Below are 18,723 nucleotides of genomic sequence, written 5' to 3' on the forward strand. Positions count from 1 at the left end.
CGTGAATGCATCACCTATTGCTAGTGATCCAATAACCATTGAGCAGTTGACACCTTGGCTAAATTCTGTGCAGGAGTCTGTGTATAACACATCAACAAATAAAACTTCATTCGCTGCTTTCCATGCGGAAAGAAATATGCATCCAGCAACCTTTCCATGTCATAACATACTATTGCCATTGCTAACAGATCACATTCAGTCTCCAGCAACAGTACGCCATTTGATGGATGTAATAATAAAAATAACGAGTGCTGTCAATAACAAACAAGGTGCTGTTATAACTGGTGATCAGCCCGTGTACGCAGTTGCAAAGTATATACAATGGAAGTTTCCGGATGTTTATGGAGAGGATAAAATAGTCATTATGATGGGTGGACTCCATATTGAAATGGCCATTCAAAACATGATTGGAAAGTGGTTGAAGGGCAGTGGTTGGACTGAAATGTTCATAAAAGCAGAGGTTGCTAGCATTGGAAGGAGTGAGTCGCTGCTTAAATCGTCGCACATAAAGAGAACAAGATATGCGCACGAAGTGAGCCTGGCATCTCTTTTCATTCTTCGTGATGAGGCGTATAAGCTAGATTGTAAGGACTTTGTTGAGTCATTGGAAGAGTGGATTTCCAGGAAAAGCAACGAATCTAATCAGTTTCTTTATTGGCAAACCGTTATGGAGTTGGAGAGCCTGCTACTGAGTTTTGTGCGCAGTATTCGCGAATCAAACTTCGAGGAGTACGTGCGAATGCTAAAGCAGATTGCTCCGTGGTTCTTCGCACTTGATCTAACTAATTACTCTCGCTGGTTGCCGGTTTTCATCAAAACCTTGGAAGAGCTACCTGTCCGACACCCTTATGTGTTTGAGGAATTCAAAAAGGGCCACTTCACAAGTAGGAAAACTAACGCGGACTTCTCTGCCATGTCTGATGACCAGCTTCATGAACAGAACAACAAATTGATCAAGAGTGACGGAGGAGCAATCAATGTACTTCATAACGAAACTGCTCTTCTTAAGTGGATGGTGGCTGGTCCAGAAATTTCTCGAATGATTAATGAGTTTGAGAATGAAGTTCGCAGTTCCACTTCTTTGGGTTATCAACACCGTCGCCATCATGAAGACAGAAATAGTTTTCAGACTCGTTATCTTCATCACGTGTCTGAAGTGGTGAAATCTATGCGCGATGATGGGAATCCTTTTGCGGAGCAGTTACTGCAGACAGCAGACAACCATAAGATTATAATGTCCAATTCAGCCGAAAAAACTGTTCAAGAAGCCAAGATCACAGGGCAACAGCAATACAACGAGTACGTAGCTGACCGTCTTGTGTCCAGACAAAAGTCAATTCATGAGCCTTTGAAAAGAAACAAATTTGAATTGTTCCACAGTTTGAAAATTCCAGGTTCCAAACATAAAACTAAAATCGCTGATCTTAAACATGACTCCAACTACTTTTGTAAAATGTATGTAGCAAGTCAAAATCGTGTTAGTGATATAGAGGATTTCTTTTCACACGAAAACAACCGTTATCCGCCGTCAATTTCTGAATTCGGAAGGAAGCGTAAGGCCACCAGCAAATCAGATGTCCTCATTTGTTTGGAACAGTATGGTAGCGAGAAACAACAAGACTTCAACCTTGACTATAAGGTTTCTGCTCTGATTGTTGATGGTGCAGCACTCGTACACATGCTTCACCCGAGATCGTCAAAGACATTCTCTGACTACTGCGAAAATGTGATTGGACCATTCGTGGACAGACTTCTGAGATCCGTGCAGCGCCTTGACATTGTTTTTGATCGGTATGTCCCAAAAAGCTTGAAGTCCGAAACACGGGAAGATCGTGGATCAGGGCAACGCATAAACGTCACAATGGGTACACTTATTCCAAAAAAGTTTGACAAATTCCTATCTGTGGACTTCAATAAGACGCAACTGTTCGGCCTTATTTCCAGATTCGTTTTAACGCAATCCGTAGTTGGAAAAGTTATTGTTTGTACCATTGAAGAAACTGCATGTGCCAGTCAACAAGATTTAGATGTATCGTCCATATCTCCTTGTAGTGCTGAAGAGGCAGATGGCCGTCTTTTGCTCCATGCTAATCATGCACTGAAAAATGGCAACTTAACTATAACTATACGCACTGTGGACTCCGATGTGGTCGTTATAGCTCTCTCTGTGTTTAGCCAGATGATTGGAGTGAAAGAGTTGTGGATTGATTTTGGAGTTGGAAAAGGAAGACGAATGATAGGAGTTCACCATCTACATCAACACATTCCAGATGGTGTATCGTCAAATTTACCATTCTTCCATGCCTTCACCGGATGTGACACAGTATCAACATTCTGTGGGATTGGAAAACGAACGGCATGGAAAGCGTGGATGAACTACCGAGTAGTTGATGCTGCATTTCACAATCTTTCCACGTCAGACTTAAAAAATGATGTCTTAACTGATACGGCAATGAAGGCCATTGAGCGATTTGTAGTATTGATGTACGATCGATCATCAACCGCTGCTGGCGTAAACGAATGCCGCCGTATACTCTACACCATAAAGAATAGAGCAATTGAAAACATTCCGCCGACTGCAGACGCTCTTCTGCAGCACACAAAGAGAGCAGCACTGCAGGCACACTTATGGAAACAATGCTTGTCTGCTGTTACTCCAGGATATTTACCCACTGAATGGGGATGGAAAGATACTGCTGATGAGTGCTATACACCACTTTGGTGCACTCTGCCGGAGATTTCTCGACATTGCCAGGAACTGATTCGTTGTTCGTGCAAAACTGAGTGTAAAAACTGTTCATGTAAACGACATGGTTTACCATGCACTAAGCTGTGTGCATGTAACGGCTATTGTTACAAAGAAACAAATGGTGATTCATATGAAGAACTAGAAGTTGAAGAAGACCCGGAATTCGACCATGTTCTCCAGATCTCCTTCCATGACGAATTGTAATCCAAAAGTGTATTGTAATTATGTAAATACGTAAATGTATGTAAATATGTAAATATGAGTTTCTTGTTACATCATCGAACAAGACGGCGTTTATTTTAAGTGGATGTCACTACTAGTTCTAAAGTTATGACCATTTAAAAACTTTCAAGATGGCCGATGGCAGCCATCTTGAAATTTCAAAACATTGATTTCAGTCAGTTTTATGTAACTTTTCTCTTAGAACAAATCGATGTTTATTTGAAGTGGATATCACTACTAGTTCTACAGTTATGACCATTTAAATACATTCAAAATGGCCGCCATTGGCCATTTTGAATAATTCATCTGTAAAACGATTCCAGATGCATAACAAGTTTGTGTCTCGCTATTTTTTTGTTGCTCATACCGTCCACTATCACTATGCAAAGTTACACGCTGGTGTCCAGAAGTGAAATGTTTTTATGATAGCCAGCTGCACTATATATTTAGTTTTTTTTTAGTATGTATGTATTTTTTATGAGAAATTTAAACCTTTTAAACTATTTTTAAAATAGTTTCAAACATTTCTTTTTATTTAAAGTAACTTAAAAATAAAAATCTTTTATTAAAAGATTATTATTTTTAAGTTACTTTAAATTATGAATAAGTTAAATAATTAAATAAGTTAAGTTAATTCTCCCAAAATTTAATTGTTTTTTTTTTTTTTTGTTTCTATTTTTACAAAAAATTTAAAAGTCTATATTTTTTTAAACTTGACTTATCAAAGAATGAAATGGCTAAAAATTACAATTTTTAAAAGACGACGTTGTTTTTTTAAATAATTTTTTTGTGCAACTTTTTGAAAAAAGTGTTTAAACAAGTGTATTCATATATGTATACATATGTGTGTGTATATATTAGGGTGGGTCATATTTTTTTAAATTTATTGTTACTATTACAAAAAGTTGCTATAATATGAAATTAATAAGAAAATGATGAAAATTGGAGCTTCCTTCAACATCTTAAAGGAATAACTTTTACTTAAACTTTTAAAATAACGCTTTTCTACGTAATGTGAATTCACCAATAATTCAAATGGAATATTTCAAATTTTATTTAATTAACTATACCCATACTCGACATTGATCACTCACTGTTCTATTGTTTAAGATTGGTGAATTATAATTGTACATGTTAAATGTCACGTATAATATTGATTTGTTGGCACTTGATATTTATGTTCACAAGAGAACATGACTTTTTTAAATTTATTTTTTGTAAATGTGTATTTTGAATGGTTTTTTATTCTTATTCTTTTTAGTTTGCATATTGAACTTGAAGAAAAAGTTTATCAAAACCAGAAGTGACACAGAACACTCAGTATTCAGTCAACCTTATAAATTTCCAGAAAGTCAATAGCAGACAAAAGCAAAAGTCATTAAGCATTATCTATACATCAGACACGCAAAGACTTTCTCACGTAATTAAGATAGTAGCTGATGATTTGTTAAACACATGGTCGAGGTCGGGGTTGCCAACAATTTTATATAACAGCATTCTGAAAAGCTTGAATAAATTGGTTTTCTTATACAAAATGATTAAGGAAATATGTTGATTAAAAGAGGAATTCATCTACGCTACAGTGCCAACTTAGTTCGTTCAATAAAGTATTTGACATTTGTCCTTGCAAATGTGTTAATTCTGGTATCAGGGAGCGGTCAACTGCCATTGTTCCATCATAGTTCCTTTTAAGGAATGAAAGTTTTGGTTTGATCAAAAGAGTAATTGCAAAATGAACATTGGCCAGATTGACCAAGAAGAAACAGAATGACTCCAAAAGCAGAAAATTTGTAAAGAATGGGAAATTCAGTTAGGAAAAAAGAATGCAGAAACATGCCAAGCTTTGTCATCGACAATAACTCTTTCCTGTGAAAGCGATAAGGAAAGCAGTGGTTGCTATGATGATGAGGAATATGACGAAGCTACTGATTCAGAAAACAGCTCACATAGTGGACATGATTCCAAATATTGCAATGTGTTTAAGTACAAAAAACTCTGTCTAATAATGGAACGAATAGGAGTTAGCAACTGAGATGCATGCAAAATTGTTAATGCTTGCTTGAAAGATATAGTATTCAATTCACCACAATACATATTAGATCCAGCAAAATTTAGAAGTCAAAGAAACCTGTGGCAACAAAAAGATGTTGAAGAACATGCAGAATTAGTTAAACAAATCATTGGAATCAGTTTTGATGGCTGTATAGACAAAACCTTAAGGTTAGTGGAACAAGACGATGGTAAAGTTAGCAAGGTCACTTCCGTCAAAGAAGATCGTTATGTTATCTGCTTATATCTCAACAGTGTCTAATTTGATCACATTTGTACACAAAGTGGTAAAGCAGTTAATCTTGCAAAAGAAATCATTTCTGTATCATTTGTTTACTTAAAACTCTATTGGCAAACCTCTTCAATGGTGTATTTGTTTTCTTCATTTGAATGAGCTGCCTCTCAGAGCAATTTTCACTGCACTTGATGGCAGTACATCTGATCCTACTGTATTCAAAGGCATTCTTGGTAAACAACTATCTTTTGATGCTCATTTTCTACCGATAGTTAACTTTGCCAGTGTAAATAAAGTACTCATTAAAATGTCTGATGACGCCATTCATGATCTTAGTAAAGATCAGAAATACTTACTTAAAGCATGCAATCTGTTATCCGACGATTCCAAAATTTGGATGTAGAAATGAAGAAGTATTTCACAAATACTCCTTCTGGAAATCTCAATCATGCCAGGTGGCTCACATTTGCGAATCACCTGCTTTGGTTATACATGTCGACCATAAAACCCTCAACGAGTCTGATAAAAATTGTTGATTACATCATCTAAGTTTACTGTTTTTTTACTCTTTTCACATTATTAAAGACAAACACAACTGTTCATTCAGTTTGATATCAAAGAGTTCTATCATTCTATCTCTAAAGAATTACTTCAAAATTCACTTATTCACGCTAAACAGTTTACAGAAATTTCAGAAAATACATTAAATATTATTAATCCCTCAAGAAAATCATTACTGTTTACTGAACACGATAGTATCTGGGTCAAAAAACTTGGTGATCCTAATTTTGATGTCACTATGGGAAGTTTCGATGGGGCTGAAGTATGTGAGTTAGTCGGCCTCTTTATTCTACATACTATAAATCAAGGCTAGGGGTTGCAAAATATTGTATTATATAGAGGTGATGGCCTTTGTTCTTTTCATGGAATTAATAGACCACAGTCTGAGAGAATTAAGAAAGACATTGTCCATCTTTTTAAGGAGAAATTTAATCTAAAACTCACAATAAAAACCAATTTAAAAATTGAAAACTTTCTCAATGTTACCTTCAACCTGTTAGAAAATACTTTCCAGCCATACAGAAAACCAGGTGACTACCCATTATACATGAACGTAAATTCTAACCACCCCCTAGTATTATTAAATCCATACCAATTATGATATCTAACCGTATTAGCAATATTTTATTATGCAAGGGAGTTTTCCATAGAACAACATTGTTTTATAACAATGCGTTAGCAGTAAGTGGGTATAATGAAAAGATTACTTTCAAAAAAATCTTGCCTCATCAAAACCAAAATCAAGATCACAAAATATTATTTGGTTTAATCCTCCGTTTTCGCAAAATGTAAAAACCGACGTTGCAAAAAATTTTCTAAATCTAATTGAAAAGCATTTTCCAAAAACACATAAGTTTTGCAAAAATTTTAATAGGAATAATTTAAATTTCAGTTATAGCTGTCTTCCAAACATCACCAATATGATTAATTCACACAAAAAAGTATTATCTAATGTTTCCAACATGAATGTTCCAACGTGTAAGTGCCGGCAACTTCCACAATGTCCTTTGCAAGGTATGTGTCTTAGTAAAAATATAGTTTACATCTGCAATTTAAGAACATCACCGCAAGATAGTGGTTTAAATTATATTGGTTTTATGGAGCACACCTTTAAAGATCGCTGGTACAAACATAAAAACTCTTTTCAATACGAAAGTAAAGCTATTGCCACAGAACTTTCTAAATATATCTGGGAAATGAAAAAAAAGGGATTTTCAAATCCTATTCTTACGTGAAAGATTATTGATAGGGCGGAACCATTTGAACCTTTGTTTAACTGAAAAATATCATATCATATCACAATTGAATAAACGAAATGAATTAATATCAAAATGTTGCCACAAAAACAAATTTGTTATCTGCAACCTTAATGTCATCTAAGCTAACACTGTGTTGCATTTTTGTATATAATTTTTGTTGTTTTGGTTGTTTGCAACGTCTGATGATCGCATAAAGCGTGAAGCTCTGAGTTATGTTACAAATTTAATTGCATTTTATTATCATTCTAACATAATATATATTTGTTCTACTTTTGTATTGAGCACTGTCTACCTAAAAATTACTTTTAATAATGGTATATATATATATATATATATATATATATATATATATATATATATATATATATATATATATATATATATATATATATATATATATATATATATATATATATATATATACAATGTATATATATATACAATATATTTGTATATAAATATATATATATAATTTTAACTGACCCATCATATTATTTATTAAAAATAATGTCTTCTTTGTTGACAGTTTGATTTATGTAGTTTTGTAACAAGTTTTGTAACAATTTGTGATGCTGACCACTATAGGTCAGCGAAATATTGTAAATTTATAATATTATCAAAATATATTTAAAACAAAAAATTTATACGCAGCCTTCTTAATCAATTTTCAACATATAAATAAATATCTTTTAACAGGAATATGAATTTAAAAGATATAAATATATATAAAAAAAATTTTAATTAAAATTTTATCCAGTTTATTTTTTAAGTCTTTAAAGTATAAATAGCTTATAACTATATTAATATTGAAAATTGTTTTTATTTTAATAAATCTTATTTATTATGTTTTTTTTTAAGAAATTATAGGATTTTTAACTATTATTATTTGTGTTCTAGATAAAGCAAGTGTACCTATCACTTGGGGGTAAATTTATTCTCCGTTGGAATGGAGCTGGTTTGGATGCTAACATAAGTCCACAATATGATTCTTATAACTATGGTGGAGAACGACTGCCTGTTAAACTTGGAAAAGATGGTAACATACTTTGGGAATCAGTGACCATCTCACCATTTACTAAGTATGGGTTTTTATTTCTCATAAAGTAATATTCTTTAATCATCATGTATAATCATTTTTTAATTTCTATAGCATTTTACCAAGAGAAGCAAAAGTGCATTTAAACATTAATCATAATCAACCAATGTTAATTGATGAGTTCTATCGATTTGAAATCAATATTAAAAATTTAGAAACAACTCCTATTTATAATACAAGGTAATTTTGATTAGTATATATATATATATATATATGCACACTAGTTTGTTTTGTGCCAATTGGCATTAAAATTTACTGTGCAAAAGATAATTAAAATAAATTAATGTTTAGAGGTTGCTCAATGACCTTTTAGTTTTACAATAATAGCATTACACCTTAAATAATATCCTAATTCTATCCCATGTTCAATTTAGATAAAATATTAAACAAATTTAATGTACCATTGTCTTTTATGAGCTAACTTCTTTGGTCATGTGACAAACAGCCATCTTGTTATCTGATGTTTTTGATTGAAAAACATAATCGTTAATTGTAATTTTTTGCTGAACAACTGAAATATTTAAAGATTTTTAGGTTCTTATTTATTTTAATCCTATTAAATAATAATTATAGCTGTTATGCCAATATCTTGTTTTTTAGTGCTAAATATTATTGGGTGACTTAACTTACTTTAGTGTTTGTAGTTTTGTAATACTTATGATTTCATCACATTCATATTGAAATATTGATCACATATTTTAAATTATGTTTGCAAATTAATATTTAATTTCTCAAGTTGAGTTTAATTTGGTATCATTTAATTTTAGCCTGTTGCTGAAAATGAGTGAAAAGATGAGTTCTTTAAATTTTCCTTTGACATGTAATCGAACTGCAATATGGTTGTTTGGTCAACCTGAGAAGAACCAACCAAACAATGTCCTTCCAATGATGGTTGATGTGTTAAGGACGTTTTTCCACTATCACAAAGCATTGAAACAAACAGTTCCAGCCAGTGCAAAAGCAACATCGAATGGTTAAGCTCACATCTGGAAAAAAGCCAGAATTCCAATGACCAGCCTCATATTGTATCAAAAGTGAAAGCATGTGTTGATGAATATAATTTAATTAAAAAGAATAAAGGAATAGCTAGTAAGTTTGTAGTAAGGAATAGTTAGTAAGATTGTTAGAGAGAAAGATTTTAGTATCAAATTAGATTTACTGTTTGACATTTCACACAAGGATGCAAACAAGCTTTTTTAATGAAGATAAAATATTTCTGGAAGACCAAAAGAATGCTCGTATGATGAAGATGGTTGAAGAAGATGTAAAATTATCTCAATAAGAAAAGCGAACAGCAGAGCGTCAACAAGCAGAAACAAAAAGAAAGCAGAATGAGGAAGAGAGAAGACTAAAAGCAAATGCTGTTCTTACCCCTAGCTGTAGCCACTTTAGTATTGATTGTGATAGTGATAGCAAAGCAACAGAAGTCAGTGACATTCCTAATGACAATGATGATTATGAAATAGAAATTCCGGTTTATCACAAAAAACAAGTAACCCAATCAACTAACTGTGAACGAAGTCCTAAAAATAAAAACCTTATATTCGCGATGAAATTTTGTCTTCTTCTTTTAACATATGTTCGTCCACTGAGATGGTAAGATGATGAGAGACAGCACCAACTATGAAAATCCAAATTCCAATGTTGATAGAATTGCTATTGATGTGACTTGTCATAATCTGGAGAAAATACTGGGTATTGTAAAGATATCATCTGGCACTGGACTGGCACAAGCAAAAGCAACCTTCCAGTTACTGACCATATGGAATGTTGCAAATTATATTGTAGGTATGTGTTTTGACACAACAGCGTCAAACACGGGTTCCAAAAATGGTGCGTGCATCTTGCTAGAGAAGTTGATGGAGAAAAATCTTCTCTACTTTGCTTGCTGTTACCATATGCATGAAGTAATTCTTGGGGAAATATACTCAGTTTTGCTTGGACGCAGCAGTGAGCCCAACATAATCAAGCATAAATCAAGCCAATTATGCTCCATTAGATGACGCCTATCTTGCTGAACCACAGCTTCAGCAACTAAGATCAGAGGCTGGCTTTCTGCAGCCTTTCTTATCAGATGAATCTTCGTACTTACCAAGAGAAGACTACAAAGAGATGATCGAGCTGTGCCTTTTAATTTTGGGTTTTCCGTTATCATACTATGCCACCAAGAAGTATTGCTTTCGCATGCTGGTAGCTTATCACATGGCTAGATGGATGGCTAAAGTCATCTATTGTATGAAGATATACCTCTTAAAAAATGAATTCAAGCTGACTATGAAAGAACAGAACAACTTGTGCGAATTTTGTATCATTGCTGCTCATATCTATGTACCAGCATGGATTGCCTGTCCAATTGCAAGTGATGCTCCAGCAAATGACCTTATGCTCTTTACAAGAATTAAACAATATTCTGAGATCAACAAGGTCATTTCAAATGCTGCTATGAAGAAGCTTCAAAATCACACTTGGTACCTTGGGTCAGATGATTCCACTTTCATTATTTTCTGACAGGGTTTGACACAGAAAAAAAGTTGATTGTTGAAGCTATGATTCAAAGTGGAGCTTATTGGAGTGTCAGGGGTATAAAGTGTCCAGCAGTAGAATTAAACAAGTTGGAAAAAGAAGCAACTTCATGAGCTTGTTACATCATCATCAACTGCTGCTTTGCAGTCACTTGGTCTTGATGTAACAATTTTATCTGGAACCAAAAAACCAAAGACCTGGGAGGAAATTGCTAAATTTCGTCATACTAAAGCAATTGTTAAATCTGTGAAAGTTATCAATGACACTGCTCAGCGTTCACTTGTTCTTATGAGCACATTTAATCAATCCATCACAAAAACTGAATCTGAAATGCAGAAACTAATACAAGTTGTTGAGGACAACAGAAAGCGCATTCCAGATTGCCGCAAAAGCATCTTGATGACATATGTCACTGTTGCTACAGACTAAACTTTTGATCTTGTAAATAGTGCAACATTGTTATTTGCATTATTTAAGGAATTTTTTGAAAATGATTAATTCTATATCATAGCTATAACTCAAGTTTTTTAAATATTGTTGCTGCAGCGAATGCTTTTTAACACAGTAAATTTTTATTTTCCTTGAGCAACCTCTAATTATTATCCAAAACACCTAAGATTTTGCACAGAAGTTTTTTTCAATCAAAGAAACAATATTTAAAACTGTGCAACATTTAATTCAAAAAATTTTTTTTGGACACCCCTAATATATATATATATATATATATATATATATATATATATATATATATATATATATATATATATATATATATATATATATAATATATATAATATATATATAATATATATATAATATATATATAATATATATATAATATATATATAATATATATATAATATATATATAATATATATATAATATATATATAATATATATATATATATATATATATATATATATATATATATATATATATATATATATATATATATATAATATATAATATATATATAATATATAATATATAATATATATATATATATATATATATATATATATATATATATATATATATATATATATATATATATATATATGTATCCTTATATCTTTAAGGTAGTGTTTAATGACTTAAAGTAAAATTAAAAAAAGATATTGATGATAAAGTATACCAAAGTTTTAAATGTTTTTCTCGAAATCTCTAAAAAGCAAAAAAGTTGTATTACAGTAATTCAATTGGAAAATCTTTTTATGATTGACTGCTCAAATAGTTGTTTTTTTTATTTTTATATTTTCATTTTTGTATCCCATAAGTATTTTGAGAGTATTTTGCAATTTTTTTGTTATTTATAGGCTGTTTATGGTTTGCCAATCTTTTTTTCACACTCTCACTATTGAACTAATATATGCTTTTTGGGTATTTTAGGGGATGCTGTAATGCGTTTGGTAATAACATTTGTTTTTCTTCAATTTCTATTCATCAAGTGAAGTCTGATGTATTGAAGTTGTAGAAGAACAAGTATGATATGCAAAAATGTGTAGATCTTCTCCAAGTTCTGATGTTACAGAGCAGAGTTGTTAACAAGTCAAAAATAGCAAGTCCGAGGACAAGGCCAAGGCCAAGAACAAGAGTTTCAAGGCCAAGGCCAACACAAACATTTTCAAGACCAAAGACCTAAATTTTTGGCCTTAAGTAAATAATAATAAAACTACATGTTGTGAAATTAGACCAAGGCTATGCGTAGAAATTGCCTAAGTCAATAAAAAATATATTTGGAAATGTATATGAAAGACAAAAACAAAAATATATAACTAAAACTTTTAACTCTTTAATTTTATGTACATTTGTTTATTTTTATTTAAAATATGTTGAGATTAGTTGCTAGCATTAACTATAAGTCTTATTGGCATTAACCACTATTTAACTTATAAGTCTTTTTTACATTTAAGAAAAATTAAAGTTTCAAGCAAGGAATCAGTCATGCAAACTCTATGAGGGCGCATTATTAATCCACTCTGAGAAAGGATGCGCTCAACAGGGGCAGATGTTGCTGGGACACAAAAATACTTGTCAAATACAGTTCTGATTTTTGAATAGTGTTCCATTGCGTACAGTTTTTTCAACGAAAACTCTTTTTGATCAAAGTTTAGCAAATTTATTTGTTCAAGATAGTTTGTCAGTTGAGCGGGGATGAATATACTAATCTGTGCCCACTACTAAGTACTGCATTATTTCTTCAAAATCAACCAAATCACCCCTCCCCTCCCCACGCCTGCAAAAAAAAAATTCTACAAAAAATCAATTCACTGTTTATTTTATTTTTAATTTCTTCCTTTAGCTCATATGTGCCAGGATGATCTTCAAGCCAATGATATGCATACATCAGGTTCATTGCACTGGCCATCATAAATAAGTTATTGTCAAATTTTAAATTATGAATTTTTGAATATGGTGCAATTTCATCTTGATAGTAAAGAGGGTTTTGATTATTAATGAGAAAAAACTGCAGTTTCAATTTCCTCCAGAATTTTAGATAGTGACAGAACGACTGGAACAACACAACTTATAGTTACTACTTTATCACCCTGAATACGATCTGTTGCTTCAGCAGAAGGATCTGATATATACACCAATTCTTGCAGCTGGTTTAACTTTTTAACTGATAATATCAGATTTTCTTGGTTTGACTCACGCAAAACAGTGCCTAACTTGGTTTTATCAAGTGAAACAAATACCTTTAACTAACTAAATGTACTGTCCCAACGAGTTTCATTTTTAGATGGAACACAATGCCCTTTTCCCATTGCAGACTCATAGGCACTACGAAATAGAGATCTTTGATGTAATAGATTTTCAAGTTTAGAACATTTTGAAAGAGTAAATTTGAAATTTGTTTGCAACTTTAATCCATCACAAACTACTAATTGCAGAAAATAAGCAAAGCAAGGTATTTGCTTTGCAGTTATATTTAGAGACTCATTTAGATCTATATCATCTTCGACTGGGTCTTCCCATAATGATGGATCAGCCTCATTATCCTAATGATCTTCCCCATCATTAAACAAAACATAGCTTACTTCATGTTGGACGCATTGTCTGTCACAATGCAATGCACTTTATTGGTTATGTTTTTTTCTGAAATTATTGTCACCAACTCATCTGCTATTTTTCTTCCAGTATGTTCCTTAGAAGGAATGAAATGCAAGAAGATGAAACTGTGGTTTACCATTTATAAAAATATGGAAAGTGACTGCAAGAAATGCATGTGCTTTTCTATCAGTCTGTATATCTGTTGTTAGTGAACGATTTCACTGAAAAATAATGCAATTTTGTGAGTTTAACTTGTTGCATTTTTGGTAAAATTCCATATGAAATTGTTTGCCTGCATGGTGGTGTAAACTTTGGATCAATTTCTGTCAAAAACTTTCAGAAATCAGTGTTTTTAGTGAATGAAATTGGCAAACCACAATTTACCGTGGCATTGGTTACAAATGATTGAGTAAGTAACTTTTGGCGAGGATGTTGTGAACTGTGATAAATATTTTGGTCTTCTTTTTTTTGTTTAGTCAAAAAAGTTGTTATTAAAAGTTGATTATCATTTTTGGTGATCTGATTCCTATTGTACTGTTCATATAATGACACATGTTTGCAAGATAAATGTCTAAAATATAAACAAATGTGTAATATAAATATATTATTTTTTGATATTTAAAAAAAAATTGACCTAAATTCAAATAAATGAACTAAAGAGAACTGTATAAATAATAACTATTGTGAATGTGAATTATCCACTTCGTAAATCCTGAAGTTACACTGTGTGTTTCTGTAATACTAGAATGACAAGTATTACATTTAGCTGACCATTTGTCTCCGATTATAAGAAAGATTTTGTATCCAAAATAGATGACTGATGGCAAACCTTTTTCTATTATTATTACTTTTTAAATATAAAGAAGGATAATTAAGCTATTGCTTATTGGTTCAAAGTTGCATTTTATAAATAAAATTGTTTTAAAAAACTCTATTAAAATACATTACTAACATCTTTTATGAACAGATTTAGATAAATTGAATAAAAACAGTATAATTAAATAAATAAATAAATTATAATAAATTATAATTTAAATATAATAAAAACTTTAATTCAAAAAACCTTTTAAATTCTGTTTTTAATTTTAAGAAAAGTTCAGGTGTTTAAATCTTTTTTTAAATATTGAAATGTTTTAACTAATTAAAAACGTTAAAATAAATCATGTGACTTAATATATAGATATAAATTTCTGTTTAAACAATCATTTAATTGATGATTGTTTTAAAATGGCTAATCAAAAACAGCAGTTTAAACCATTAAATAAAAACCACAAAAATAATTTCAAAAGCATTCAAGTAAACAAAAATAATTTTTGTAAACAAAATCAATTGAATTCAATAAGAAAGTTTGATGGCAAGAGCCAAAATGTTCATGGCCAAGACCAAAATGTTCAAGGCCAAGACTAAGGCCAACAGTTTTAAGGCCAAGACCAAGGCCTTAATTTTTGGCCTTAAGGCAAGGCTAAGGCCTAACAACTCTGTTACAGAGTTGATTTTTGTCAGCTTTATTTTTGAGCAATGGTATATCATTAGTAAGAGTACTGAGACTATTCTGGTCTACCCTCTAGCATATATATATATATATATATATATATATATATATATATATATATATATATATATATATATAAATATATATAAATATATATATATATATATATATATATATATATATATATATATAAAGTATATAATGTTTTTCATAGACTGACAGTAATATTGATATCAGATGAACAAGATGCTAGTGAGTTTAATAGTTTTGTATTTTATATAAAATAGTATAAATTTAGATAATATAAAACCTTTCTTTTCTTTTTTTTTTTTTTTTTTGAAATTTTTAATAAATGTTCAAACATTAAGTTATAACTTTCAAACGTTACTTAGATAACAGCAAGACTGATTCTACTACATCTGCATTGTATTTGGATGAAGTTGAGAGAGATGTCTCAAACCATGCTGGTTTAAAATTAGTCGAGTTTGATTTGTCATCAATTCAGCCCGGCGAAATGGTTACATAAACTATTATTTTGATTTTAGTGTTTAAATAGTTTAAAAAAAAATTTTTTTAAATTTATTTGATTTCCATATGGTGTCATTTTATTAATTTGGTGTCATTATTGTAATAAAATATTTTGATTTCAGGTAAAAAATATCATGTTTGCAAAGACTAGTGAATTGGGAAAAAAAACTATTTTATTTAAAGTAATAACCTTTTAAAATATTGATTATAATGAAGGTAATAATGAAGATAATAATTGATGATAATGTTTCCATTTTTTAGATTATTTATAATTTGGCTGTTCTAGTGGGCAACAAACAAGTCGAGGTTGATTGTGTTTGCTCGAAGGTATGATCCAGCAGAATTTATTTGACAACCGTTAAAAATAACTAAATTTAAAGCTAACTTAAATTTTGAACTTTTTACTTATACTTTTAAATTCTTAAATAAATTAATAAATTATAAGTTTATATTTTAAAATTGATTTCAATTTTCATTTATTCAATATATTATACATTCTTTATAGGTATGTATACTATTGGTATGTATACTATAAGTGTATAAACTATTTAATAAGTATAATATTTAGAATTCTTTTTATTGCAAATACTATCTGGTTTGATTACTGGCAGTGTTATACTGTTTGATTATGAGTAGTGTTGTACTGTTTGATTATTGGTACTGTTGTACTGTTTGATTATCAGCAGTATTGTACTGTTCGATTATTGGCAATGTTATGTTTTAATTTTTGTTGGAAATTTTTTCGCTTTTAATATTTTAGGTTAATTTCATTACAAATTTTTGTTTAAAATAAAAAAGTTAAATGCTGTTTAAAAAAAATTTTGATTTTGAAAAAGAAAAGAATTTTATTTTTCTCAACGTAATCTCAATTTTAAAGTTTTTTAACTTTATAATACATCTAAAAATATGTCTTATTTGTTTAAGTAAAAAAAAAAAACATTTCAGTCTTATTTTAAATCATGTGCCTGTATAATTTCAATTTACAAAATACCTTTTTTTATTCTATTCAGTAAAACATTAACTTCATATACTTGTTTCGTTTTCGTTTGCACAAATAGAAAGTAATTTTACTTTACAGAACTTTTTATAGAGTATTAAATGGGTGGTTAACTGGTGGTTTAAGGGTCTGGTTAAAAGTAGGTTTAGAGGGGTGGTTATTGGTTTTTTGAAGGAATATGCTAATTGGGAAAAGAGGGCAGAAAAAATAATTTTATCCTGACTTTTTTAGTCAATTGTAATTGACTGAAGAAATTTATGCTTCTAGGAAGAGACCATAGTGATAGATACTCAAAAGCCTTTCTCTGTTACAGCTGCCATTGCCGATATGCAGGTACAATGTACTTATATATTTTTTTATAATTTTATAATTTTTTGAACAGTTAATTTTAAAATATTTTTTGTTAGAATTTCAAAATTTCCCGCTATTGTTCATCTTTAATTACTATAATTTTTTTTGTTGTACAATTTTTTTTAATACAATATTTTCTTTTTTTTTCTTCTTTACATGATTTTTGTTTTAGACATTTTGTATTTTAGTTCCAACCTATTCAAGAGGTTATTGAAAATAATCCATTTCTTGTCATGGTATACATTAATTGCATATCACCTTGGCCAATTCATATACTGAATTCTAAGTTTACATTGGTAAGAATAGTTGTTTATATTTGCAAAAATAAGTGTTTATATTAGTAATAATATTGCTATCCAAGTTTCTATTTAATTCTTAGTTGATATATTTGTGTGTATGTATGTATGTATATGTATGTATGTATGTATGTATGTATGTATGTATGTATGTATGTATGTATATATATATATATATATATATATACACACACACACATACATATAGCAGGCCTTGTTACGAGATTTCGCTGCGTAGCGAAAACGCGTAACGCATTTCTAAGTTACTCAACTCATCAAATATATTTTGCATCGTTAGAAGTTATATTGCGTCACTCGCGTCTTTTCAAGTACCGCATTGTAATTAAAGTTATTTTATTAACGCGTTAAAAATCATACAAACAGTTTTTTTTTCTCACTATAACAAAAGTTACAAATAAAATCTAAGTTCTTATATAAAAAATTATTTTTATTATTTTTTTCAAATATGAACTAAATTTTACTTTGAAAAAAATATTTTTTTCATGAAACGTAAAATAATGTTTGTTTATTTTCTTATGATTTTGGTTTTTGGTTATTTTATTAACTGTTAATAAATTTTTTCTTATTTAATATATTAACTCATTTTAATGTTTTTAAACAAGAAAGAGTTTGCTTTTTTTGTTTATCAGTTACCGATAACATATTCGTGATCATAATTTATTTTTATAAATTAAACGAACGTCATTAAAATTTTACGTTATTGAATTAACAATAAACAAAATATCTTATTAATAAAATATTTACATCAAAATAAATCGTGCATTTTAAAACTATTATGACTAAAAATAAATTTTATATTGAAAAGAAATTTATATATTTAATTCCTTAAGATAAAACTTAAAACACCTAATTTTTTTAACTAATTTTTAACAACAACAAAAAAATTATTTAACAAACTGTTTCTTTAACAAAAAATATATTAGTTTACAATTGCGGTTAAATACGACTTTATTTCTTCTGAATAAACGTTAACGACAATCAAAAGATAATTTAAATATTCTAAAAGATATAAGTTTTGCGTAGCGCAAAACTGCTGAACGCGTAGGCAACGCCTTTTCGCCTTTTCGCAACGCCTTTTCGCAAGCAAAATGCGAGCTGCGTAGCGCTTCTTAACAAGGCCTGATATAGTATTACTTATGGGGACAGATTTTACAAAAAATGAATACTTACCGGGACATTAACATTATCAGGGACATTTTTGTGTACCTGTAAATCTTTTGTCCTTGTAAGCATTACTATTTTGTAAAAAATGTCCCCATAAGTAACTTTTATACAAAGTAAAAAGTACA

The 18,723-nt window shown here is 30.1% G+C and overlaps 1 protein-coding gene across 1 annotated transcript in view; it reads left to right on the forward strand.

Annotated features, from left to right (window-relative positions):
- LOC100214090 (trafficking protein particle complex subunit 11) overlaps positions 1–18,723 on the forward strand; it is a 69,234-nt gene that overhangs the window by 46,305 nt on the left and 4,206 nt on the right. Inside the window, exons 23-30 of the mRNA XM_065807676.1 lie at positions 7,973–8,154; positions 8,226–8,351; positions 15,456–15,493; positions 15,634–15,758; positions 15,892–15,951; positions 16,031–16,096; positions 17,034–17,099; positions 17,306–17,413. Coding sequence (XP_065663748.1) covers positions 7,973–8,154; positions 8,226–8,351; positions 15,456–15,493; positions 15,634–15,758; positions 15,892–15,951; positions 16,031–16,096; positions 17,034–17,099; positions 17,306–17,413 — 771 coding nt within the window. The remainder of the gene's footprint in view (positions 1–7,972; positions 8,155–8,225; positions 8,352–15,455; positions 15,494–15,633; positions 15,759–15,891; positions 15,952–16,030; positions 16,097–17,033; positions 17,100–17,305; positions 17,414–18,723) is intronic.

Source organism: Hydra vulgaris, chromosome 10 (assembly GCF_038396675.1).
Source record: "Hydra vulgaris chromosome 10, alternate assembly HydraT2T_AEP".
NCBI lineage: Eukaryota > Metazoa > Cnidaria > Hydrozoa > Anthoathecata > Hydridae > Hydra > Hydra vulgaris.